Here is a 27,512-nt window from a genome sequence, read left to right on the forward strand (position 1 = left end):
GGGACGAGGGAAGGGGTGTGGTCTCCACCATCACTGCCGGTGTACAGGAGAGAGGAGCGGGAGTGTGTACCGAGCAGGAGGGAACGTGGAGGCGTCTGGACAGTGCGTGTACCGGCCCGGGTGAGCGAGCGAGGGAGGCGGCGACCAGGCCGGGAGAGGGCGACGAGTGGAGGGCAGAGGGGGCTGCGAGGACGCCGGCCTGTGGCGACCTATTGTGTGCGGGGGGCAGAGGCGCCCGGCCGGGAGAGGGAGCAGGGCCGCCGGGGAGAGGAAGCTGAGGCGCTCGGCCGGGGAGAGGGAGCCTGGGCCGCCGGGGAGAGGAGGCAGAGGCGCTCGGCCGGGGAGTGGGAGCCTGGGCCGCCGGGGAGAGGAAGTAGAGGCACCGGGGAGTGGGAGCCAGGGCGACAGGGGGAGAGAGAGAGAGAGCCGTGGAGAGGGAGCAGAGGCGCCGGGGACATGGAGCTACACCGGGCATGTCCGTGTTCACACGCAGCGTTACCGCCAGACAGGGAGCGCTGTAGCCCAGTATGTCCGTGTAGCTGCCCAGCCTCTGTGTGTGTGTATATATATTAGTGCTGCTTGTGTGTAGACCCCACTCTGCCCCTCAGATCCTCCTGGGGGGGTGCAGTAGTTGCATTGTGGTCATTGTTTTGCCGGCACCCCTTCCTCCCCCTCCTTTCTTTTCACCCTAGGGTCATTATCATCACCCCAGCACCTTCTTCTCCCCTGCTGGCCGCTCCTCCTCCTCCCTTCTTCCTCCTCCCTCCCCAGTATGCAGCTCTTACCAGGGGACTACAACCCCCAGCAGCCGGGCCTGACAAAGGGCTCGTCGTCCGGAGCGGAAGCTGCATTTCGCCTGGGAGCCACTGGCAGCAGTGTTAAAGCGGCTTTGAACTTTAGCCTGCGCCTGGATGTAGCAGTGCTCAGTGTAGAGATAGATGATTGGTGGACGGCGGCGGCCCGGTGCTTTACGTCGTGTGCGCGGTTCTGCATCTGATGGACGGTGTTTATGTATCTGGTCACCTGGCGGTTGTAGGACACCGGCAATGGTGGAGATTGGAGACTTGGCAGTAGTGATTGTGACCCCCCCTCCTCAATACAACACATCCCATCATACCCTGCTAGGCTAAGGTTATCGAGGCATGATGGGAATTGTAGTTCTGTAACAGCTGGACAACTACGACTCCCATCATGTCTTGGTTGGAGACCACCGGTCAGGATGGATGATGGGCTTGTATGCGTTTTTGCTCTGTTATCTGTTTTCATATACATCAACGTTGATTTTATATTTTGCTCTAATCCCCATTGCAGCCTCCTCTCCTGCGCCAGCAAGCAGCCGCCCCGACATTCCTTGGATATTAACTTCCGCCTTGTGGCCCCGTTAACAATATGGCTTCTGGAATGGGACCCTCCTCGCCAGGTAGTGACGGTGAAATTGAGGTCATGCTGAATAGCCACCATCAAGGTAAGAGATGATCCTTATGTTAAAAAAAAAGGTTCAGCATCTTTTCTGGTATACTGTGCTTAAATATATCACTAAGATCCCTGCGTCATGTCCGTGGGAGCATCTTATGTACATCCCAAGGCCGGGGTCACACTTGTGAGTTCAGTGCGAGAAACTCGCGCATCAATTCCCGGTACTCGGGACCAGAGCTTGTGGCTGCATGGATTTCTGTACAGCCGCACGCTGCGGTCCCGAGTGCCGGGAATTGTTACTAGAGACTCATGCGAGTTTTTCACATTGAACTCACGAGTGTGACCCCGGCCTAAGACAAGGAGCCTGATCAGTAAAGTTGCAGAACCCTGGGCCACGTGGCCCAGAGCCTGCAATCCCATAGTTATCCCGCGGCCCAGAGCCTGCAATCCCATAGTTATCCCGCGGCCCAGAGCCTGCTATCACATAGTTATCCCGCGGCCCAGAGCCTGCAATCCCATAGTTATCCCGCGGCCCAGAGCCTGCAATCACATAGTTATCCCGCGGCCCAGAGCCTGCAATCGCATAGTTATCCCGTGGCCCTTAGCCTGCAATCACCTAGTTATCCCGTGGCCCAGAGCCTGCAGTTATTATTATTATTTATATAGCACCATTGATTCCATGGTGCTGTACATGAGAAGGGGTTACATACAAGTTACAAATATCACATACAGTAAACAAACTAACAATGACGGACTGATACAGAGGGGCAAGGACCCTGCCCTTGCGGGCTTACATTCTACAGGATTATGGGGAAGGAGACAGTAGGTTGAGGGTTGCAGGAGCTCCAATGTTGGTGAGGCGGTAGCTCCGGTGTTGGTGAGGCGGTAGCTCCGGTGTTGGTGAGGCAGCAGCGGTGTCAGTGCAGGCTGTAGGCTTTCCTGAAGAGATGAGTTTTCAGGTTCCGTCTGAAGGATCTGACTGTGGTTGATAGTCGGACGTGTTGGGGCAGAGAGTTCCAGAGGATGGGGGATATTCGGGAGAAGTCTTGGAGGCGATTGGATGAGGAGCGAATAAGTGTGGAGGAGAGAAGGAGGTCTTGGGAGGATCGGAGATCACGTGAGGGAAGATATCGAGAGATTAGTTCAGAGATATATGGAGGAGACAGGTTGTGGATGGCTTTGTAGGTCAGTATTAGCAATTTGAACTGGATACGCTGAGGGAATGGGAGCCAGTGAAGAGATTTGCAGAGGGGGGAAGCGGAGGAGTAGCGAGGAGAGAGATGGATTAGTCGGGCAGCAGAGTTAAGGATGGACTGGAGAGGTGCAAGGGTGTTAGCAGGGAGGCCACAGAAAAGGATGTTGCAGTAGTCAAGGCGGGAAATGATGAGGGCGTGCACAAGCATTTTAGTAGATTGGGGGTTGAGGAAAGGACGGATCCTGGAGATATTTTTGAGCTGGCGGCGACAGGAGGTGGAAAGGTGCAATCACCTAGTTATCCCGTGGCCCAGAGCCTGCAATCACCTAGTTATCCCGTGGCCCAGAGCCTGCAATCACCTAGTTATCCCGTGGCCCAGAGCCTGCAATCACATAGTTATCCCGTGGCCCAGAGCCTGCAATCACCTAGTTATCCCGTGGCCCAGAGCCTGCAATCACATAGTTATCCCGTGGCCCTTAGCCTGCAATCACATAGTTATCCCGTGGCCCAGAGCCTGCAATAACATAGTTATCCCGTGGCCCAGATTCTGCAATCGCATAGTTATCCCGTGGCCCCCAGGGACCAGAACCCTGCAAGCCACTTTTTGCCTGCTGGTATTCCTGGCGCCTCTCTGACTGGAAGGCAACGATGATGGCACCATGATGATGACGACGACATCACGCTAATCAGAAGAGGCGCCGGGGATGCAGACAGGAGGTTTGCAGCACTCTGGTCCAGGGGCCGAAGAATAACGTGGCCTAGGGTTCTGCAACTTTACTGATCAGGTTCCCAGTCTTAGGCCGGGGTCACACTTGTAAGTTCAATGCGAAAAACTCGCACGAGTCTCTAGCAACAATTCCCGGCACTCAGGACTGCAGCATGCGGCTGTACAGAAATCCATGCAGCCGCATGCTCTGGTCCCCAGGGGGGCTACGGGATAACTATGTGATTGTAGGCTCTGGTCCCCGGGATAACTATGTGATTGCAGGCTCTGGTCCCCGGGATAACTATGTGATTGCAGGCTCTGGTCCCCGGGATAACTATGTCTGTCAGAGTCCTGCATAGTCCTGACTATATTAGAGTCCTGCAAATCCTTTTAATTTTTTTTTTTTTTTTTCAGTTGCTCAAATGTGATTTTTTATATATATATATATATATATATATATATATATATATATATATATATATATATATATATATATATATATATATATATATATATATATATATGTATATATATATTTTTACTAGATGAGATCAGAATTGACAAGTAGATAAGATTGTAAAGATTTCTCACAGCTCTATCCAATCTCGAAAATTCCTTTAAATACGCCAGAATTAAATCTCTCTAATGTCCTGTAGTTTTAGTGTTTAAGCCAGTTCTGTTGGTACTCCAGCTGATGTGAAACTACAACACCCAGCATGCCCTGACTACTGCTGCTGGCCAAGCTGCTTGATCCCTGCTTTGGTTCATGGAGAATTTTTCTGGACTGGAAACTATTACAACAAACCATTGTCACCTGTGAGAAGGATTGTACGTTAGGCCTGTACAAGTCTTCTTAGTGTTCACATTGGCTGACAGCAGTCAGTGTGTTTTCTTCTGTTTTGTTTTTGTTTTTTTTCTCCAGAACATAGTGAAGAAATAAGTATACATCTGATTCCTAAGCAAAGATTTTCACAAATGGACATTTGGGTCACTTTGTTTCCCTAGTTGTCGCTTCATCTGCATTATGTGTAGATTGTACGTGACTTAGGGTAGAGGGGTAGGCTGGATCCGTCGCAGGTTTCCATCTGGCTGCTGATTCATCAATCGCCTTGGAAAATACTATTTTATTTGGTTAACAACTGTTGGAAAGTGACACATTGGATATATTCTGCATTATTCCTGAGCCTCACCTCCATAGGCCGCGTTCGCACGGTGGAGATAAATTGTAAAGCACCTGAGCACAGCCTTGGTCTGGTTTTCTTATACATCATTCATGGCTCCAGGGTGGATGCAGCTGGTAGCAAAGGGCCTATGTCCTCCCTTAGATATGTTCTGTTCACGACTGCACCCTATAGGATTATGCATGTTAGTGTGTATTTTACTGGAGATTTCATTTGTGGCTGTAGAGGAAACGTGCAGAAATTTTTCCGCAGGTAAATGTGTTCCCACAGGGTGCTCAGAGATCTGAACTGGACGTATCCAGGGCTGGTCCTCTCGCTTACTTCTGCCATGACAGTGATATCAGATCATTGTGGAGTAGCCCTTCCAATGCCCAGGAGGTTATTGCTAGATGTGATGGGGCGTCCAGTTTAGAAAGATAAAACTGGTGAGCAGCACTATCGATCAGTGATGAGCGAATGTGCTCGGATAAGGTGTTATATGAGCATGCTCGGTTGCTAAACGAGTGTATTCGGCGTGCTTGAAAAATCTGTTCGAGTCCCCGCGGCTGTTTGACAGGATGTTTGTTAGGCAATCCCTGCATGTGTTGCGGCTGTCGAGCAGCGCAGGAACTCAAACATATTTTTCGAGTACGCCCAATACACCAGCATGCTTGGAAGACATCTTATCCGGGCACGTTCGCTCATCACTATATTATGATGGAGTACTGGATAATCAATACAGTAATTGACTGAACAATTAGAGCTAATTTGCATAAGGTTCAGCTAGCTTTGCCCTGCCGGTGGGGGAAGTGGAAGAAGGATCGGACTATTGCATTTCAACATGGCTGATCCTTTTGTGCTCAGGAGACAAGTGCCCTCCGGACATGCCAGCATCAGCTTATTGCTCTCAGCTGAGGGTGAATGGATACGAGGGGTGTAAAGAATGGCCACAAGTGCGGTCAGTGGCGTTGAATATTGTATGGCAGCTCACGTGTCCATCGTTGTATTGACTGACAGGTGTGAAGTGTCTGTCTTATTTCCTATGGAAAAGAAGTGACCGTCCTTTTAGGGGACGACTCCCTTGTTCCTCCTGGTTGGGGTCTGTTTCCATTTTATTAGCTGGTGGAAAGTATGTCATATATGCTCTACAGAAAACGAGCATACAAGCGATGCTGCGAGTGTTCCTGCCATCAGCCGGATAGTTACCCGTTCTTGTTTGGTCCTCATCTGCAGACCTAGAGATACGTAAGGCTAGGTTCACATTGCGTTTGGGCGATCTGTTTAACAGACCCGTTAACGCGCCCATACACTTCCATTATCGTAACGCAAAATCGGCATGGTTAGCGCTGATGCATTACTTTGTGACGCACCCTCAAACGGGGTCTACCGCATTTCCGGGTACGTTAGGTCTAACGCACAGCGAACGGACGCGTTCGCTGTACATAGACCTCTATTGCTAACGCAATGGCACCATGTGTTAGCGCGGTTGTGGAAGAAAATAGATTTTTTGCATCAGCGTTAGCGCATCCATTAAACAGATGGCACTAACGCAATGTGAACCTAGCCTAAGACCCCACATGCCGGCCACTTCTCATCTGCTCCTCCTCGTCATATGTTCTCCTGGTGACGCTATTAGCATCCTCTGTGGTATCGTGTCATTGGATGTCGGATACAATATTCCCATACACGTCCTGCGTGTCTCATCCCGGTGGAGGTCTCTCCGGCACAGATGAGACATCAGGGCTTGATACAAGTGAGGGTCTCTCCTGAGGCTGCGGCCAGACCGGGGGCATCATTTAGTAGTAGTGTGTGGTCCTTCATGCCATCCCCATTCTCGCAGGCAGATTTCTGCTCGGCTTTCTTTGCTTATTGTGCATTTCGGCTCGTTTTAATGCCCCCTATGTTATCTGTACTGAGCGCCTCTGTTATGTCAGCATTTGGGCCGCTTTCAGTCTGGTAAACTGACATGCTGACTTTTTTTTTAATTAAAGATATGGATATTGGTACGACCGTAAGCGAGACCCTAAATGTTTGGCCCTGTTCACATCATGAGCTGGCTGCTTGACTCCTACGTTGTGGAATATTCCATCAACCTATACCTGTGGCGTCTCCCTCTACAGTCACACCGCGAGATTCTTCATCTGTTTTGGCCCATTGTATTAATATATTATCTCTACCGGCCGACAGAGGCCGTATGGACCCGAGCCCTATGGGTAAACTGCGAGTCTGCCGAGAGCCTCTCCTGCTGTACGTCACTGACATAATGTGAACACGGCCTAGCGGTTGCTCCATGACGTTGCTTCTGTCCCATTTCTGTTATTTTTTTGGATTCTCGGTCTGGCACAGGATCATGTGGGTTTAAGGCTATGTGCACACCTTGTGGAATGGGGTGCACAATTTTCTGCACAAAATCCGCATCTCCTGGCAGAAATCGCAGGTGCAGATTTGCCGTGGTTTTTATGTGGAATTGATGCGGATTTTACCACCATGTATTTCTATCATGGAGGGGTGCAGAAATGCTGCAGATCCGCACAAAAGTGACATGCACTTCTTTTAAATCTGCAGCGTTTCCACGCGGATTTTTCCTGCACAGCTTCTTTTCTTTTTTTTTTTCACATTGATTTACAGCGTTTCTGCAGCGTTTCTGTGCGGAAGGATCCGCACTAAATCCGCATGGTGTGCACATAGCCTTAGTCTTCTGTAGTCGTGTGGCTCTGTCTACGGTCTTGTACATGGACGCACGGCTGGTTTTTATATATCCCGGCGTCCTCTATCTCGGGTCTGCATCGCCCCTTTAGATCTCTTCTACGTTTGTGCTTTGGACAGCCTGCAGTGCCAGGTGATGTAGTGGTGTCAGTGAGACTACGGCTGGCCGGCCTGAGCCCCCCGGCCACTATGAGGTGCAGCGTGGATATTTGGGGTGCTGCCATCTTGTCAAAGTCAGAAAGTAAAGCAGCCATTAACTGTCCTGTCCTAAAGAAACAAAAGCTCACCCCCCCCCCACCCCTCCCCCTGCAGAGCTGCGTGGGCGGGAGGGGGCTGTCAGACACGGGAAGCCCCCACCTCCCTCTGCATGTGCTTTTTACTTCTCTCCATAAGGGACCCTAGGCCACAGGCCTGGATCAGTCTCCCGCTGCGCCTCGTCCCCTGCTGTTCCCCGTGCTGCTCTCCGGTATCTGTCCGTGCTGCCTCCTCCTCCTCCTCGCTCATGCCACGCTCAGCCCCCCTCCCACATGTGAGCCACAGTTCCTTCCTTTCCCGGGCTTTTGTTCTCCTACCCAGCAACTGATCGGTGACCTAGGGCTGTCACATGTGACGGCGGCCGCTCCATATGTCGCTCCTGCAATGTGACTCGTGCTCATGTGTCCGCTGTGAGGTTCCAGGGCTGAGGCGGGTGCATGTGTAATACCGTATAGTCAGATACACACGGGGTAGGTCCGTAACTGCATCTCTTCACCCCAGTAAGGGGCTGTTCACATCTGAAATTCCACCAAAATATCAAAGTATTATCCCATAAAATGAAGGCCTCCATGACTGAAGCCTAGAGGATCCTCAACTGGGAACGTGGATGATCTGCGAGAGGGGTTGTGCAGTGGCTCGGCACTTTTCCTTCTGGATCGTGTATGTTGGTGGGTGGGGGGCAGAGGGAAGAGGTTTACATGGGTATTACAGGCCTGCTATCCCCTATAGTAGTGGGCGCCAGTCATGGCTTTGGGACCACCCATGTCCTCATTGCCCAGTGCTGACCCTGCATTGTGCCTGCTCTTACGTGGCCTCTTGTGTGACTGGCTGCTGGCTATGGCCTCCATGAATGAAGGTGGCTCACATCTAGTCGTATCATGGACCTGCCCAAATGAATGATTTAGCATAGCGCCTAAAGTTGTTGTTTTGTCTCTGGTGCTTTACTGAGGACACTTGGCGTCTTCTGACGTTTGTCGACCATAATGGCACCACATTGCGCTGGGTGTCCATTCCCCCCCCCCCCATAGTGCCACATGGGGGCTTCATGGAACGTTCATTGGAGAATAATTTGTTAGTTTTGATGGCCGGTCATGTAAGTAATGGCAAATTACTCCTTTGCTTGTGTAAGATACATGTAAGGGTCCAATTACTACATTTCTGCTAATGAGTAAATAATCGTCTCTGTAGTAAATATTTGCGTCTGTTTAGACAGGCGGTCCGCGCTGAGGGATTTGTGAAAGATGATTGTGTGCACAAGCTGCGGTTATTCTCGGTAGCAGAAGACTGTGCCAGCAAGAACGATGATTTATAACCAAGGATAAAAATTTCACCCGGCGAACAAGCGTTTTCGTCAATCATGGAGCGACCGGCTGCCTGTTCACACTGCACGATGCTGTATAACGAGCGTCCCTAGGAAAACTCCTTCACCGTGATCTTTCGGTATAAATTGTACCATGAGCGATTTGTGGTGGATTATGTGATCGCTGACCGTTGTCGTGGATCGGAGGGGCTTGTGCCCACCGCGCTGTGTGGCCTGCGGGTGGAGACGACGTTCAGTCAGGATGTGGCAGGATTAATCTTCCTAATCTCTCTGCGAGAAGTAACCCATATTTGTCCTGCGATCTGTATCTATGTGGTGCACGTATACCGTTGCATATGGTTGCCGCTCCCGCCGTACACAGCAGGGATTTTCTTTGTGCCCTGCAAAAAAAAAAAATTGCATAGTGCAGCTCTGCCATCCGCACTGGTGATTCCTGCCAGGTCGACGCAGCCCAAGCTAGTAAATCACATGAACAAAATGGCTGCGGAGCTGCAAGGAAATGCCCCCAACCAGCGTCCTGCGTGTCCAATTACAGCACAAGCTGCAGATCGGGTTCTCTGCCAATGCCGGGATATATTCTGTGCATAATGCTACTTCATAATGTCGTCGTGCCCCACCCCCGCCTCGTCTTGTTCACCCACTCCCCCTCCCTCCTTCTTACATTGAGGTGATCCTTTGATTATCCAGACAATTTCAGCTATGTGATTACTGGATCGCTCTGTCTCCATGTCCTAAAACCCTCCCCATGGCAAACTTATATATAAAAAAAAAAAGAAGAAATCTCCAATCTATTAAACACTGCATTATTCCCTTACAGACGATGACGACCTGGACGAAGACCTATCCGAGGTGGAAACTCCTAAAGTCAAAAAGAAGAAGAAACCTAAAAAGCCGCGGGAGACCAAGACTCCTAAAGGGAAGAGACAGAAGAAGGTGAGCAAAAAACAGCAAGACAGAGCAGATTTCTCCCTAATCTAAGCAAAAGTGCGTGGGCAGGCCGTGGGTATGGGATGCAAAGTCCAGCTCTGAGAGTGCCCGGTATCCAGACAGATGCTTTAGAGATGTTTCCTGACTTTTTTTTTATTACTATTATTCCAGGAACTAGATGACAGCTCTGGTGAAGGCAATGACTTTGGAGAGGACGATGGAGGCATCATTCGATCCGACAGCGAAGGCAGCGATTACACTCCCGGGAAGAAAAAGAAGAAAAAGCTGACGCAGAAGAAAGAAAAGAAAGCCAAGCCAAAGCGCGAAGAGGAAGACGACGATGACGACGATTCGAAGGTGCGATACTGGAGATGTTTACCCCAGGGACGCACCACATTCAGTACCAAGCCACAGTGTCCACACAAGGCAGGATTACTACGTACCCTTAGGTCGTCTCACAATAAGTCCTCTTCTCCCAACATTGAAGAATACAATGTTATTGGGGTCATCCCCGGTCCACACTGTAAATTCCTCTAAAGGGATTTGCACCCTTCTAAATTCACAAACATGGCCGCCCCACTTTTCTGCGCTCGTCTAACTACTGCAGGTCCTGCTGCTGAATTGCCTTCTTAAAGTAAACAGACCTGTGGTTAATTTGTTTTTTTGCAATAATTATTGTAGTGCCGCTTGCTGCGAGTGGCTTGCGTTTTAAGATTTTATATTTGTTACTAGGAACCCAAGTCTTCGGGTCAGCTTCTGGAAGACTGGGGCATGGAGGACATCGATCACGTGTTCACAGAGGATGATTACAGAACACTTACCAATTATAAAGCTTTCAGTCAGTTCGTCAGGTCTGTACTTTCTTAATTTGATACTAAAGGCGGGGATCCTTTCAACGTTTGTCGTTTTGATGATTCCATTTTGTTTCCTTCCATTTAGGCCACTTATTGCTGCCAAGAATCCCAAAATTGCTGTCTCTAAGATGATGATGGTCCTCGGAGCAAAGTGGAGAGAGTTCAGTACCAACAATCCATTGAAGGGAAGTTCCGGAGCATCCGTCGCTGCTGCTGCCGCAGCTGCCGTAGCCGTGGTGGAAAGCATGGTCGCTTCTACAGAGCCTGTTGCGCCGCCACCACCTGTTGAGGTTCCACTGCGCAAAGCAAAGACCAAGGAAGGAAAAGGTGAATACTTGTTATTATTGGAACTGGAATGCAAAAACGTGGAGACGGAATTAAAGGGACTGTTAAGTTTCTGCAAACCCTATTCCATATGAAGACCTATGACCTCCTAGGGGGTTTATCCTCTGCTTAGATTTCCATATGTTTAAGGAAAAGTTCTGTCAGACCCATTTGTTCCATGAGTTAGAGATGGTAGTTCATTTAAATGGCCACACATTTTATTTCGCTGTATCGGCCGGTGCAGAAAAAAAATCAGCTAACTGCACTACTTCTCTGACAAAATAAGCTTTTTTCCAGGGAGAAGCTGGGGGTCTGCAGTGGTTGTTTTATTAAACTGGTTGTGTCGAGACAATTCCTTTAAGTCCAGATTTTTAATAGTTCACTTGGTTTTGAAAAAATTCTACAGTTATTTTCTTTACTTTTAAGGACCCAATGCCAGAAAGAAACCAAAGATTGTCCGTCCACCAGAAAATAAAAAAAACAAAGCCAAGAAAGTGGCCCCTCTGAAGATCAAGCTGGGGGGTTTTGGCTCTAAACGCAAGCGCTCTTCTGTGAGTAATATATAAACTACGATTTAGGAGTTTGTAGGTTTTTTTTTTATTTTTATGGTTCTATTGAGTTTTGACTTCATTCCTCCGTCTTACATTTCTCTTCAGAGTGAGGAGGAGGACCTTGATGTGGACTCAGATTATGACGAAGGCAGCATGAATAGCATGTCTGTATCTGACGGATCGACCAGCAAGAGCAGCCGAAGCCGGAAGAAAATTAAAGTGGTAAAGAAGAAAAAGAAAGGTAAATAATAAATTGTATGGACTTTGGCGCCTGTATTATATAGGTACAATTATTTTATTTTTTTTGATTGATGAGCTCTAATCTTGGCAGATGATGGCACAACAGGAGGTGTCATTGATGGCTACGAGACAGACCACCAGGACTACTGTGAGGTTTGCCAACAAGGAGGAGAGATAATCTTATGCGACACGTGCCCACGCGCTTACCACATGGTTTGCTTGGATCCAGACATGGACAAAGCACCTGAGGGCAAATGGAGCTGTCCTCACTGTGTAAGTGACGTTCCATGTACAATGCCATGTTTGGGGTCTTCGTCACTGCTGTTTTCAATTGATCTTTATATTACAGGAGAAGGAAGGAGTACAATGGGAAGCTAAAGAAGACAATTCAGAGATTGATGATGATTTAGATGAGACTGTGGGTGACCCGGAGGAAGAAGATCACCACATGGAGTTTTGCCGTGTTTGTAAGGATGGAGGAGAGCTCCTTTGTTGTGACGCCTGCCCTTCTTCCTACCATATTCACTGTCTAAATCCACCGCTACCAGAAATACCTAATGGAGAGTGGTTGTGCCCTAGATGCACGGTAAGTACATAAATTCACTTTGTGTGATCCAATTGGGGACAGGTTTGTGTGTGTGTGTGTGTGTGTGTGTACACACTACTCAAAGAAATAAGGGAACACGAAAATACCACATCCTAGATATCACTGAATAAAATATTCCAGTTGCATATCTTTATTCATTTCTTAGTGGAATATGTTGAGACCTTTGTTTTATCAATGTAAATCAAAAGATCCCATGGATGTCTGGATTTCGAAAAGTACTCAAAATCAAAGTGGAAAATCAAATTGCATGGTCCTGATGAGGCAATGGATGTTCTCCGGAGGGGTCTCCTCAAAGACCTGGATTAAAGCATTAGTCAACTCCTGGGCAGTCTGTGGTGCAACGTGGCATTACTGGATGTAACGAGACATGATATGCTCGATTGGATTCAGGCCTGGAGAACGGCCAGGCCAGTCCATGATATCAGTGCCGCCTTCATCATGCAGGAACTGCTGACATGCATCAGAAGAAACCCAGGGCCCACTGTACCTGTATATGGTCTCACAATGGGTCTGAAGGTCTCATCCTGTTACCTATTATTTTATTTTACTCATTTATATAGCATCATTAATTCCACCGCGCGTTACAAATATTATTGTCCCTGTCCCCATTGGGGCTCACAATCTAGAATCCCTATCAGTATACTTAATGGCAGAATACCTCTTGCTAGCACAAGGAGGGATGTATGGCCCTCCTAAAGAAATGCCTCCCTTCACCAATAGTGACCCACTAATGGTTATGCTAGAGGATGTTGCAGGTAACTTTCTCCACAGAGCTTTCAGACTCACGTTTGTCACGTGCTCAGTGTGAACCTGCTCTCATCCGCAAAGAGCACAGGGTGCCAATGTTGAATCTGCCAATCTTGGTGTTCTATGGCAAATGCCAGTCACCCTGCACGTGTTGGTCTTTAAGCACAATGCCAAATGTGGACGTCCGGCCCCTCATACCACCTTCATGGAGTCTTTCTGACAGTTTGAGCAGACATATGGAAGTTAGTGGTCTGTCGGAGGTCATTTTGCAGGACTCTGGCACTGTTCCTCCTGTTCCTCCTTTCCTTTCTTAGACAAAGAAAGAGATGGCGGTCATGCTGCTGGGTTGTTGGCCTCCTATGGCCCCTTCCAAGTCTCCTGGTGTACTGGCCTGTCACCTGGTATCTGCTTCATGATCTGGACATTGACACACAGCTCACATTGATGTGCCAGCCTGGATGAGATGCAACTTCTGTGGGTTGTAGACACCGCCTCATGCTACTGTACCTACCCCTAGGGTTGAGAGCAATGACAAAGTGCAAAAGTGACAAGAACAGCCAAAAAGGATAAAAACAGAGAAATGGTCTGTGGTCACCCCCCTGCAGAACAACTCCTTTTTATAGGGGTTATAGTGCTAATTGCGGATCATTTTCTTGGGACAACACTGAAGATATGACACTGAAACTATGTAATGTAGTCAATGTAAGGCTTGTATAACTTTTGGTATGCACTCTAAATAACTCAACAAACCGCTATTAATGTCTAAACCGCTGGCAACAAAAGTGAGTACACCACAGAGTGAAAATGGCCAGATTGTGCCCAAAGTGTGAATATTTTGCCACCATTATTTTCTGCCTTAACTCTAGGACATGGAGGTTACTAGAGCTTCACAGGTCGCCACTGGAATCCTCTTCACTTCTCCATGATTGTTGTGGAGATGGTGGATGTTGGAGACCTTTCGCTCCTCCACCTTCTGGTTGAGGATGCCCCACAGATGCTCAATGAAGACATGCTTGACAAGTCCAGCACCTTTACACTACATTTCTTTAGCAAGGCAGTGGTGGTCTTGGAGATGTTCCCTGTGCTTGACTGTAGGCATGACACTTGTCTTTGTACTTCTCACCCGGTTGCCGCCACACACACTTGACATCATCTGAGCCAAATAAGTTTTTATCTTGGTCTTATCGGAGCACAGGACATGGTCGCAGTAAGCCATGTTCTTAGTCTGCTTGTCTTCTGCACAGTGTTTGCAGCTTTCTTGTAACAATAATAGTAATTTTATTTCTATAGTGCCAACGTATTCCGCAGCGCTTTACATTTTAGAGGGGACTTGTACAGACAATAAAACACATTACAGCATAACAATCACATCGGATACAAGAGGAGCGAGGGCCCTGCTCACAAACTTGTAACCTGTGAGCAAATAAGGGAGACATGAAAGGTGGATGGTAACAATCGTTTGTATTGTACGGTCCAACATCAATGTAATGGGGTGTTCACGTAATGCTACATGAACTGGTAACCAACCAGTATGTGTGCAGTGCAGACGCAGGGCTATTAAATGCATAAAAGGTGTGAGGACTAGTAATGACCGAATATACTTGTTGCTCGATCTTTCCCGAGCACGCTCGGGTATCCTCAGAGTATTTTTTTTTTTTAGTGCTCGGAGATTTCGTTTTCATCGCGGCAGCTGAATGATTTACAGCTGTTAGCCAGCATAAGTACATGTGGGGGTTGCCTGGTTGCTAGGGAATTCCCACATGTAATCAAGCTGGCTAAAGGTATGTGTCCACGAATGTGGACACATCAGGATTTGGTCAGGAATTTACGCAAGCAAAATCTGCACCTGAGGTCACTGGCAGGTCACCTGCATTATCCTTGCGTTGTTTCAGCATTGTAAGGACATGCTGAGTTCTGAAAAGACGTACTGCATGTCCGTTTCCGTGGGTCTGCCACATGCGTCTTTTAATGCATAGTGGAGACGGGATTTCATGAAATCCCCTCCACTATGCTGTAACATCTGGACGCTGCGGCTCTACGCAGCATCAAACACGCAGCGTTTCCTGAACGTGGAAACATACCCTAACAGATGTAAATCATTCAGCTGCGGCGATGAAAACTAAATCTCCGTGCACTAAAAAAAATACTTGGAGGACCCCCGAGCATGCTTGGGTAAATCTCAAGTAACGAGTACACTTGCTCATCACTAGTGAGGACAGGTGATAGGGCAAAGGATTGTTAGATAATTATGTTGAAGCGGTAGGCCAGTCTGAAAAACATTTTAAGACCATTCTTAAAACTTGGAATTGGATTTTTTGGGGTATTTTTCTGGGTAGTGCACTCTAGAGATTTGGCGCAGCTCGCGAGAAGTTTTGGAGATGGGAGTGTGTGTGTGTGTGTGTATATATGTATAGATATAGATATATAGATATCTATCAAAAAATGAGGCAGCACTCCATAGTTTTATAAAAAACGTGCAGGGTTTAATTTACCCACATGATGTGGCAACGTTTCAGCTCGCAATGAGCTTTTCTCAAGAGAAAAGCTCATTGCGAGTTGAAACGTTGCCACATCATGTGGGTAAATTAAACCCTGCACGTTTTTTATGAAACTATGGAGTGCTGCCTCATTTTTTGATATCTATTAACGTGGATGATCGCTGGACTGATTATCTTGGGGCGCTGCACCTGAAGCTAAGTATTTCTGTGCTGTTCCTTTTTTTTCCCACACGCCCGGTGCCTCAGGGTGATCCTCGACTCTGCCCTCTCTTTCAAGCCACATATCCAAGTCCTTGCCTCCTCCTGTCGTCTGAAACTCAAAAATATTTCCCGGATCCGTGCTTTCCTTGACCGCAACACTGCAAAAACGCTAGTGCATGCCCTTATCATCTCCCGCCTCGACTACTGCAACCTCCTACTCTCTGGACTCCCCTCCAGCACTCTGGCACCACTCCAATCCATCCTACACTCTGCTGCCCGACTAATCCACCTGTCTCCCCGCTATTCCCCGGCCTCTCCCCTGTGTCAAGCCCTTCACTGGCTTCCTATCGCCCAGAGACTCCAGTTCAAAACCCTCACACTGACATACAAAGCCATCCACAACCTGTCTCCTCCATACATCTGTGACATGGTCTCCCGGTACCTACCTACACGCAACCTCCGATCCTCTCAAGACCTCCTTCTCCCCTCTCATCTCTTCTTCCCATAACCGCATCCAAGACTTCTCCCGTGCTTCCCCAATACTCTGGAACTCTCTACCCCAGCACATCAGACTCTCGCCTACCATAGAAACCTTCAAAAAGAACCTGAAGACTCACCTCTTCAGACAAGCCTACAGCCTGCAGTGATCCTCAACCTACTGAACCGCTGCACAACCAGCTCTACCCTCTCCTAGTGTATCCTCACCCACCCCCTGCAGACTGTGAGCCCTCGCGAGCAGGGTCCTCCCTCCTTATGTACTCGTGTGCCTTATCTGCTCATGTTTAATGTATTTGTCTATATTTGCCTCGTATTCACATGTAAAGCGCCATGGAATAAATGGTGCTATAAAAATGTATAATAATAATATATATATTTTATTGGCCCGATTCTATTGCCCAGCCACGTAGGTAACCGGTTAAAAAAGACTTAAAATAAAAAAATAAACATACTCACCATCCGAGGGCCCCTTGTAGTCCTGTCGCCTGTGTGCGGTGCAGCAGCTTCCGGTCCCAGGGTTGGTATGAGCGCAGGACCTGTGATGACGTCGCGGTCACATGACTGTGACATCATGGAAGGTCCTTCTCGCATAGCATCCTTAGCACCGGAACCTGCCGCTTGCATTGCCAAGGTGAGGACGCGACGGCGGAGGGTGAGAATAACCTTTTTTTTTTTTTTTTTATTATTTGTAACATTAGATCTTTTTACTATTGATGCTGTGTACGCATCATCAATAGTAAAAAGTTGATCACACAGGGTTAATAGCTGCGTTAATGGAGTGCGTTACACCGCGGTCCATTAACGCTGGCATTAACCCTGTGTGAGCGCTGACTGGAGGGGAGTATGGAGCGGGCACTGACTGCGTGGAGGAAGGAGCGGCCATTTTTCCGCCGGACTCTGCTGCTCGCGGCAAAACAGCCACGACCAATCGGCGACTTGGGTTTCCATGACAGACAGAGGCTGCGACCAATGAATCTGTGACAGAAAGACAGACAGACGGAAGTGACCCTTACACAATTATATGGTAGATATTCTATATTATAAATTTATTTTTATTTATTTTTTTTATTTTATTATTTCTTTTTCCTCTATAGTGTCCTCAGCTGAAAGGTAAAATCCAAAAAATATTGATATGGAAATGGGGGCAGCCACCGCCTGCCACATCAGTGCTGAAATCGGCCAACGCGGATACCGGCGTTCCTCCTCCCAAACCTCTGGAAGGACGTGCGGAGCGGGAGTTTTTTGTCAAGTGGCAAGGCATGTCTTACCTGCACTGTTCCTGGGTATCAGAACTGCAGGTACGTGAATGTATGCAAAGGTTATCATATGCTGCAAAGACGACAAAGTTCACCTTCATTTGTAAAAATTGTTTGTTTTTTTTTGTACAGCTGGAAATGCACTGCCAGGTGATGTTTAGGAACTACCAGAGAAAGAATGACATGGACGAACCCCCCGCCGGCGAGTATGGTGTAGATGAAGAAGAAAAAAGCCGCAAAAGGAAAAACAAAGATCCAAAATATTTAGAAATGGAGGAGAAATTTTATCGTTATGGTATCAAACCAGAATGGATGATGATTCACAGAATCCTGAATCACAGGTAAGCTAGGCGGGGATGCCACATAGAAGGGATCATGTTTGGAGGAAAGTGCTGTGATCTTCGGGAGAGCAGGTGATGCTGATAAAACGTTTGCCGCCTTATTGGATGTCCTCATACTGTTCTGAGTTTTGCACACATTTTGGGGAATATTTAGGAAGCCCCGATACACATTAGCATGTCGGCTGATATCTGTGGTTTTGTTTGTCAGCCTTAGTCTAATGTGTGGGGGACCATTGAGACTGGTGTCTTGGCAATTGTTATCGATTATCGCTTTTCCGCAAATTTAGTGTTAACCAAATCCCTTCTACTCTCCTCTCAGTGTGGACAAGAAGCAGAACATCCATTATTTGATCAAGTGGAGAGACCTTGCGTATGACCAGGCCTCCTGGGAATTGGAAGATTCAGATGTTCAAGATTATGACACGTACAAGCAAGCGTACTGGAATCACAGGTAAGCGGACGTGTGCCAAACGAACAGCAAGGGGATTGTAAATGACTGCAGAGCTGTCCGTGCTGGCTAGTTGACATCTGTGTGGCCCGAGACGACCTCTTTTATAACTTTTAGCACAGCTAAAACTGTTTATCTAATGTGTACAGGGAGCTGATGTGTGGCGATGATGGCCGCCTTGGGAAAAAACTGAAGAAAATCAGACTTAAAAAACTTGACAGACCACCCGACACTCCAGTGGTCGATGTAAGTCGCCTTATGTTTTGTATCCGCTTTCTGGAGATGCGTAGTGTTTTCTGCAATGATTCTTACAGCCTTGTGTTTCTCAGCCTACAGTAAAATATGACCGCCAGCCTGATTACTTGGATACTACTGGAGGTACCCTTCACCCCTACCAGTTGGAAGGTCTGAATTGGTTGCGTTTTTCATGGGCACAAGGCACAGACACCATCTTAGCAGATGAAATGGGCCTGGGAAAGACTGTCCAGACAGCAGTTTTCCTGTACTCTCTGTATAAGGAGGTGAGTATCTGAAAATTCAGAAAGACATGTTATATAATCTTTTAGTAAGATCTTGGAAATAGCTGGCATTTATCATATGGTTGTATTTTCTTTTTTAGGGTCACTCAAAAGGTCCGTTTTTGGTCAGTGCTCCACTTTCCACCATCATTAACTGGGAGCGAGAGTTTGAAATGTGGGCACCTGATATGTACGTAGTCACATATATAGGAGATAAGGACAGCCGCGCCGTTATCCGAGAAAACGAGTTCTCGTTCGAGAACAACGCAATACGGGGCGGCAAGAAAGCATCGCGCATGAAGGTTCGTGGTTTTTTTTTTTTTTGTTTTGTTTTTTTTTAAAGGGGGATTTGAACTGTTTTCATTTTGTGAATATTCATCTTATCCCATGTTACTTTATTACCTCCCGATATAGAAAGAGGCGTCTGTTAAGTTCCACGTTTTGCTAACTTCATATGAACTGATCACCATTGACAATGCTGTTCTGGGCTCCATTGATTGGGCCTGCTTGGTAGTAGATGAAGCTCATCGTCTGAAAAATAATCAGTCCAAGGTAAGAAAACTCTTTCCCTGACCCTCATTGGGGGATGAGCTGTACACTTTTGCAATCGCTAATATAATAATATATATCTTTCTTTTTTTTTTTTTATTATTATTAGTTTTTCAGGGTTCTAAATGGATACAGCCTTCAGCACAAGCTGCTCCTGACAGGAACCCCATTACAGAACAACCTTGAAGAATTGTTCCATTTACTGAACTTCCTAACACCAGAGCGGTTTAAGTACGTAGTCCTATTACATATTGGGCTGTAATAAATTTTCTTATATTTGCACCTGTATTCTATGTAAAAAGTTTACATTTCTGCTTTTCATATAAATGTGTCACTTCCGTGCAGTAACCTGGAAGGTTTCCTGGAAGAATTTGCAGATATTGCGAAGGAAGATCAAATCAAGAAGCTACATGACATGTTGGGACCTCACATGTTGAGAAGATTGAAGGCTGATGTCTTTAAGAACATGCCTTCCAAGACTGAGCTCATTGTTCGTGTCGAGCTCAGCCCCATGCAGAAGTGAGTGATGGACAATGTCCCGCTCTTATTTTCTCTTTTCATCCGGTCGACTCCGTACTCATCTGCTCTTCTCTTTTTCAGAAAATATTACAAGTTCATCCTTACTAGAAATTTTGAGGCTCTTAATACTCGAGGAGGCGGTAATCAAGTATCTTTACTGAACGTAGTGATGGACCTGAAAAAATGCTGCAACCATCCGTACCTCTTCCCAGTGGCTGCCATGGTAAAGAGGACACAAGCTTAATATACACTTAAATGCAATATTACTTTTTTTTTCTACTTTTTTTTATTTAAATATATATTTCTTATGTGTGTTCTAAAGGAGGCTCCCAAGATGCCCAATGGGATGTATGATGGCAGCGCCCTGATCAAGGGAGCTGGAAAGTTGCTACTTCTGCAGAAGATGTTGAGAAAACTAAAGGATGACGGGCACAGAGTACTTATTTTCTCCCAGGTTAGAGATCAGTCTTCTGGATTTTTGTTTGTCTTATTATGAAACTGAGAAATAAGCAAGATCTTGCTTTACTTTTATGCTACCAAAGGCCATCCTTTTATTCACTTGTCTTTAAAGAGCCTCTGGTTCTCTCACATGTTGCAAATATGCACCGCAAGTTGTAACTCTAAGTTCCTTATCAGCTGATGATTCTTGAATAGTCCGTTTCTGCTGGTTGAGAGCCCAGTATCGCAGCTGTACTGACCTCTATTTTCTCGCTTCAGATGACCAAGATGTTGGACTTGCTGGAAGACTTCCTTGAACATGAGGGTTATAAGTATGAGAGAATAGATGGAGGAATCACTGGAAATATGCGGCAAGAAGCCATCGATCGCTTTAACGGTACATTTCTCTTACGCCTCATTGGGGTTTTGTGTAATGGATAATTCTTGTGCACATTAACCTTTACCCCAGCCTTAAAGGGGGTGGTCTTAGAATTACAGCAGCAGCATTTTTTTTTCTACAAAACCCCTGTCCCATAGCTTTTAACTTTTTAGTAAAAAAAAAAACAAAAAAAAAAACTTCTTTATCCACCCTCCCCATGTCCATCAACAGGACTGCAGCCAATAACTGAGCTCAGCAGCTCTGAGTGGCTTGTTCCATCAACTCGGACAATGCCACTAGGCTCAGTAATGGCTTTTTTTTCTATCGCTTTAGTAATTATTCTTAAAAAGGCAAAGTATTTTAATTAGAAATAAATGGCAAAGTCAAAAAATCAGATGAAACAAAGTTGTAAAAGTTGCCCAGCAGATATCACTATGGGATATGTCCTTCAGTATCTCAGCCCTGGTTCACCATGTTTGGTATTCAAGCTGATACTAATATTTTCAGTTTTACCCTTCAGATCCAGGAGATTATTGTTGTATCGCGTTAACCCTTTTCCCTTCTTATGTTCCAGCGCCGGGTGCTCAGCAGTTCTGTTTCCTTCTGTCAACTCGAGCTGGAGGTTTGGGAATTAATCTTGCCACAGCCGACACCGTCGTCATTTACGATTCAGACTGGAACCCTCACAATGATATTCAGGTAAGGGCAGGGAAAGTGTCGTTTGCCTTGGTCTTGCATTCTTCTGCACTTTCTGATGGTGGTTCTTATATTTTTTTCCCCCTTGCACAATAGGCTTTCAGCAGAGCCCATCGTATTGGACAGAATAAGAAGGTGATGATTTATAGGTTTGTAACTAGAGCTTCTGTGGAGGAAAGGATTACTCAGGTAGCAAAGAAAAAGATGATGCTTACCCATTTGGTGGTGAGGCCAGGTCTTGGCTCCAAGACGGGTTCAATGTCCAAGCAGGAACTGGATGACATCCTGAAGTTTGGTACAGAAGAACTTTTCAAAGATGAAGCAACAGAAGGTAGAGGGTCTTTCAGAATTGGCAGAACTTGGTAATGCACTACTTCCCATGCCATTGCTGCATGACTCTATGGTTTATCACCACAGGAGAAAACAAGGAAGGCGACGACATCAGCGTCATTCACTACGATGACAAAGCCATAGCCCGATTGCTGGACAGGAACCAAGATGAGATTGAAGACACAGAGATTCAAGGAATGAATGAGTATCTGAGCTCCTTTAAAGTGGCGCAATATGTGGTTCGCGAAGAAGAGATGGGAGTGAGTGAACCCGGCATAGATTGTGCCACTTTTTTTTTTCACAATTTGGATCATTTAGGAGGGGTGTGCACTCTTGGGTTATAATGCTGAGGCCATCGCAAATCTAACACCAGTGATGCCCTATGGGCTCCATAAGCTTATAAGTGGGGCAGTCTGGTTCCAATGCAGGCGTTGTTGTTTTTTTTTTTTTGGGGGGGGGGGGGGGTTGGTTTACAGGAAAAGCAGTGCTGCATGTAGCAATGCTTACAACACAGATGTGAACAGGGATTTAATGCCCGTTCTACTAGTAGAAATAAACAATGTGCCTGTATTTCTGCAGCTGTAATTGCTTGGAGTTTTAAGGCTAATCCAAGTGTCTCTGGGTTTCCTTTTTTTTTTCTAGGATGAAGAAGAAGTTGTTCGCGAAATTATCAAGCAGGAAGAGAGCGTGGATCCAGATTACTGGGAGAAACTCCTCAGACACCATTATGAGCAGCAGCAGGAAGACTTGGCTCGTAATCTCGGCAAAGGAAAGCGAATCCGTAAACAGGTCAACTATAATGACGGCAGCCAGGAGGACAGAGGCAAGTCCCTTCCACGTGTCCCGATATACAAGGTGATGCTTTTGTAGCTTTCTCCATCTTAAACCCTTCCTTCTGCCCACTCTCAGATTGGCAGGATGATCAGTCGGATAACCAGTCTGATTATTCCGTGGCTTCCGAGGAAGGAGATGAAGACTTTGATGAGCGGTCAGAAGGTGAGACGCTGTTCTATTCTTCTATGGTTATGTCCTTACCCTCAGTGTCTTCGCTAGTACTTATGTTAATGTTTCATCATTTTGATTTTTTTTTTTTTTTCAGCTGCTCGTCGACCCAACAGGAAAGGGTTGAGGAATGATAAAGATAAACCATTACCACCTCTGCTGGCTCGTGTTGGAGGCAACATCGAGGTAAGACGTGTAACGTGTGCGGTGTGTTCGCACTGGTGAGGATGTTCTTAATGACATTTGCCACTTTTGATAAACACTTCAGATCTCCTCTACTGCAATGTGACCTGAGCTGCCGTACTAGAGAGCGCCCTTTACATGGTGTATAGAGCTTTGCAGCTCCATCTCTGTGCATGGTGTATGTCTAGCCACTTTTGGGAGTTGGATCCCCAGTAGTCTGATATCAGACTTCAAACCCTCTCTAGCAGTCTACTACCATTTTACCTGCACCCCTTCTACTGCTAAGGTTATCATGAAGGAAAAGGTGATGGTGTACGGTTGGAGGATCCTACTTGCGGGGTTTGCTTGCAGATAGTTTTGCTAGGACACAAAACAATTTCTAATTTGAACATTTGCAAAGTTGCTTAATTTTTCATGTTAGATGCAGTTGGACACCAGGGTGGATAAACTATTGGTGTTGTAGTGCACCAGTAAAAGTGTTGTTTTTTTGTCTCCTCAGGTGTTGGGTTTCAATGCCCGCCAACGCAAGGCTTTCCTGAATGCCATCATGCGTTATGGCATGCCACCGCAGGATGCCTTCACCACCCAATGGCTCGTCAGAGACCTGCGTGGAAAATCTGAAAAAGAATTTAAGTAAGATTTGTGTTTTTGTTATTTACTTGTTTTTTTTTTTTTTTTGTTTTTTTTTTCATTTCTTATTCCCCTATCTGTTCTGGCTGTGTTTGTGCCTTTCTTCTCACGTTGTCTTCCCCTTCATTCTCTAGAGCATACGTCTCCTTGTTTATGCGCCATCTCTGTGAGCCAGGTGCAGATGGAGCAGAAACTTTTGCAGATGGAGTCCCCAGAGAAGGGCTCTCTCGCCAGCACGTGCTAACGAGGATCGGAGTCATGTCTCTCATTCGAAAGAAGGTACGATTGTTCATGCTGCTCTGTACTGAGAGATTATGGAACTGGACATAGAGGGGGTCGCCTGTAGGCTATACAGTAATATCAGCTGTTGGGATCTACACCAACGGCCTGACGCCATATTACAAATACTGGTGTAATTTGGGTTTACAAATGTGCATGGTCTCCACCAGGTTCAAGAGTTTGAGCACGTGAATGGACGCTGGAGTATGCCAGAGCTCGCTGAACAAGAAGAGAACAAGAAGACCTCCCCAGTAGATTCTCCATCTCCGAAAACTCCCACCCCATCCACGCCGGGGGATACACAGCCCAATACCCCAGCCCCAGCTGTAGCAAACGGTATGATGAGTGGGGTGTCCTTTCTATCGTGGCATCTACCTCAAAAGGTCGGGGAGGGATTTCCAGCGTCGCTCAAGTCTTTGTCACTGCCGTGTTGTGTGTACGATACCTGCCCGTGGTGCACAGGTCTGTGCACGTATGTGCAGATGCGAGTTCATTGATCACTTGGTGATGTGGTTGTGGTCTGCACTGGACAATTGGTGACATAAACCTGACTGACCTTAGAGATGACGCAACATTCCTGTTGTCTGGCCATGTAACCGAGCTCCTTATGTCATATCTATGATATGGAGACCGATGGCTGGACGTACATTAACCCTGTCTGTTTAGGAGGGCTGCTTACAGAAAGACGCACTCCCTTAAAGGCTCGACAGGACAGCTAAACATTTGTTAGGGTTTTTTTATTTATTCTTTTTTAGGGGGGATGACTTGTGTTAATCGATTTCTCTCTGCAGAAGAAGGTGTAAAAAACGAAGAGGCGCCTGTAAAAGAGGAAAACGCACAACCAGAATCCAAACCACCTGAAGAGAACAATGAGGTGAACATCAGCTGGCGGCTGCATTATGAGATTATTGAAAACCTCATAAACTGGTTACTTTTAATTGTAAATTTCTGTTGATCTTATTCCAGAGCTCACAGCCTGCGGCAGAGCCCCGCACTCAGCCAGAGACCACCCCTATGGAGGTAAAGGCAGAAGAGCCTGAAAAACAGGAGAAGCTGCCTGCTGCTGAGCCCATGGAGGTGACTGGGCCGAAACCTGAGCCAAAGCCTGAGCTGAAGCTAGAACTGAAGTCAGAGCCAAAGCCAGAGCCGAAACCAGAGCCAGAGAAAGCCAACGATGATGTTATTACTGTGGATGATAAGAAGGGTTAGCATGACTTCTCCTCTTAGCTGGTGGCTGAGTATGGGGACGATTCTCATACTTCTTCTTTTACCCTCTTCCTTTATAGATGACGTCCAGCCGGTCACATTACAGAACGGAGAGACGCCCAAAGACACCACAGAGGAGATCAAGAAAAAGGCTGCGGCCACCAAGCAGAGATTCATGTTTAACATTGCAGATGGGGGCTTCACAGGTACCCAGAGAGAGGGAGATGGGGGCGTCACAGGTGCAGAGAGAGGGGGCAGATGGGGGCGTCGCAGGTAGAGAGAGGGGGAGATTAGGCCAATGCACGTACCCAGAGAGGAGATGTTATGCAGGCTTTACAGGTACAGAGATAGGATGGCAGATGGGGGGCTTCACAGGTACAGAAGAGAGTGGGGGGTGTTTCATAGGTACAAAGAGTGTGGTGGGTGGGAAATGGGCCTTCACAGGGAGAGGGGGGCAGTGCGATATAATGGGATGTCAGGGAAAAGGCTGAGCTGATACTTGCTGGCCAAATCTCAATCAAACTGTCAATGTATCCCACCTGGAAATCAATCTTTCTCTTGTCTCTTTCCCCAGAACTACACTCATTGTGGCAGAATGAAGAGCGAGCAGCAACCGTTACGAAGAAAACATATGAGATCTGGCACCGGCGGCATGACTACTGGCTGCTGTCTGGTATCATAAAGTATCCTTTGGTTGAGAGCAAACTTAGAATAATATGGCTGCATTTACATGGGTTGGATTAGTTTGTGGACCGACTAGTTTGGGCCCAACACACCAGCCTCGCAGGATAGGTTTGTGTTATATGTAATGTTCTTGTATCAGACCCTTTCCTTAGCGTCATCTTTCAGCCACGGCTATGCCCGCTGGCAAGATATTCAGAACGACGTGCGGTATGCCATCCTCAACGAACCGTTCAAGGGTGAAGTGAACAGAGGAAACTTCCTGGAGATCAAAAACAAGTTTCTGGCAAGACGGTTTAAGGTTAGTGCAGCACCATTGCCTTTACGGGGGTCTCTGAGGACATTATACACGGGCCAAGTTAGATTTTGAGCCTTTCTATATGGGGACAGCATACTGGGTAACTGACGTCTGACATAGTGCAGTATGATACCAGACCCGGCTCATGGATGGGGTGGTGCGGTCTTGTAGAATATGATCGTGCCCATTATTGATCTTCCATTTTTCCATACAGCTTCTAGAGCAGGCGCTTGTCATAGAAGAGCAGCTGAGACGAGCCGCTTACCTGAACATGTCTGAAGACCCCTCGCACCCGTCTATGGCTTTGAATACTCGATTTGCAGAGGTGGAGTGTTTGGCCGAAAGTCACCAGCACTTATCTAAAGAGTCTATGGCAGGGAACAAGCCAGCCAACGCCGTGTTACACAAAGGTAGGACCTGTCTGCACATGCAGTGCAATGCCCCATGACGAGCGCTTCATCCACGTCCTTTATATTCTCTTCTATCCGCCTCAGTTCTTAAACAGTTGGAAGAATTATTGAGCGATATGAAAGCTGACGTCACCCGACTTCCAGCCACCATTGCCCGAATCCCTCCTGTGGCCGTCCGGTTACAAATGTCAGAGCGCAACATTTTGAGTCGACTGGCGAGCAGGAGCGGCGAACCTCAACCCCAGCAGGTACGTGTGAGTAAATCTGCACTTCTTTAGTAATTTTGGGTAGTACTCTTTAAATATTTGGCATTTTTTTAATATTTCTCAAATCTCTCTTACAGCAGATGGCTCAGCAATAACAATCCCCCCTCCTCTGGTCAGGAGGACAAAGCGTCCGCCCACCCCATACATTCCCACCTAAGAGCAGACGACCTGGCGAAGAGCAACCGGACCTGTTCACCAAATCGACGTCCAGGGAGACGACTCAGCAGAGCTGAACCCCCACCCCAGGAACAATTAACAAAGGGGAAGGCCACAGGAATCCTGATCCCGCAAGGCGTCACTGTGACCGCACTAGCCCGAGGGCAGATCTTATGGTGCTGCTGCTTGATTAAAATGGGGTCCACCCCGTCCTTCCAGGTGGGGGTGTTCAGGGCTGTACCAAATACCCGAAGGCCAGAAACTCGCCCTGTGCACAGGACAAATTGTATCCTGGTTTCAGAAGGAAATATTTTGTTTTTTTTTTCTTTTGTCTTTTAATTTTATTTGCTCTAATCCCCTCGCGCTGCCCAAGGGGGCCCGGAGGGGTGTCATCCAGGACAGACACCCTACCTCCATCCTTTTTAATACAGAACGCGTTGTCGTATAATAAAACACAAAACACTATTAAGAGAGATTCTTTGAGTTCTGTATGTCGGGAGAGGAGATTTCTTTGAGAAAACATCATCAGATATTTGGTTTGTACAGAGTAACAACCTGCTCTCCATCCAACACTGGAGAGGGAAAAGGAGGTACTGTATTGGATCAAATCAAAAATAAAAACCTTGTACACAATGTTAAAATTTTGGGGATAGTGAAAGCCTCCGGCTGCAAAAATTTTAAAGGGTTTGTCAAGGATTAGACTGAGAATGTTAGCAGCGTC

General features: G+C 46.9%; 1 protein-coding gene and 1 non-coding gene across 6 annotated transcripts; both read left to right on the plus strand.

The window, feature by feature from the left end:
- CHD4 (chromodomain helicase DNA binding protein 4) lies at positions 1-27,260 on the plus strand. Of its 5 annotated transcripts, none has more exons than XM_069754110.1 (39): positions 1-120; positions 1,312-1,465; positions 9,577-9,692; positions 9,858-10,043; positions 10,419-10,537; positions 10,626-10,867; positions 11,291-11,415; positions 11,521-11,656; positions 11,747-11,928; positions 12,005-12,241; positions 17,301-17,504; positions 17,595-17,803; positions 18,123-18,254; positions 18,401-18,497; positions 18,581-18,772; positions 18,871-19,071; positions 19,184-19,321; positions 19,428-19,549; positions 19,664-19,837; positions 19,919-20,060; positions 20,160-20,291; positions 20,555-20,672; positions 21,229-21,353; positions 21,447-21,681; positions 21,768-21,940; positions 22,323-22,503; positions 22,590-22,676; positions 22,780-22,868; positions 23,365-23,498; positions 23,630-23,774; positions 23,945-24,110; positions 24,530-24,648; positions 24,741-24,978; positions 25,061-25,186; positions 25,555-25,663; positions 25,830-25,962; positions 26,174-26,369; positions 26,454-26,617; positions 26,713-27,260. In XM_069754110.1, exons 2-39 carry the CDS (start codon positions 1,390-1,392, stop codon positions 26,728-26,730), a joined length of 5,718 nt encoding a protein of 1,905 aa, XP_069610211.1. In that variant the 5' UTR covers positions 1-120; positions 1,312-1,389; the 3' UTR covers positions 26,731-27,260. The 5 variants fall into 5 exon arrangements, with proteins under 5 accessions (XP_069610211.1, XP_069610212.1, XP_069610213.1 ...); XM_069754111.1 differs by having other exon boundaries at positions 24,566-24,648; positions 26,454-26,623; XM_069754112.1 differs by having other exon boundaries at positions 24,566-24,648.
- On the plus strand, positions 24,355-24,490 carry LOC138668338 (small Cajal body-specific RNA 11). Its single transcript, XR_011319164.1, has one exon. It is a non-coding gene; the product is annotated as a small Cajal body-specific RNA 11 (non-coding RNA).
- Positions 27,261-27,512: the final 252 nt, after the last annotated feature.

This window comes from Ranitomeya imitator, chromosome 2 (genome assembly GCF_032444005.1).
Source record: "Ranitomeya imitator isolate aRanImi1 chromosome 2, aRanImi1.pri, whole genome shotgun sequence".
In the NCBI taxonomy this organism is placed as follows: Eukaryota; Metazoa; Chordata; class Amphibia; order Anura; family Dendrobatidae; genus Ranitomeya; species Ranitomeya imitator.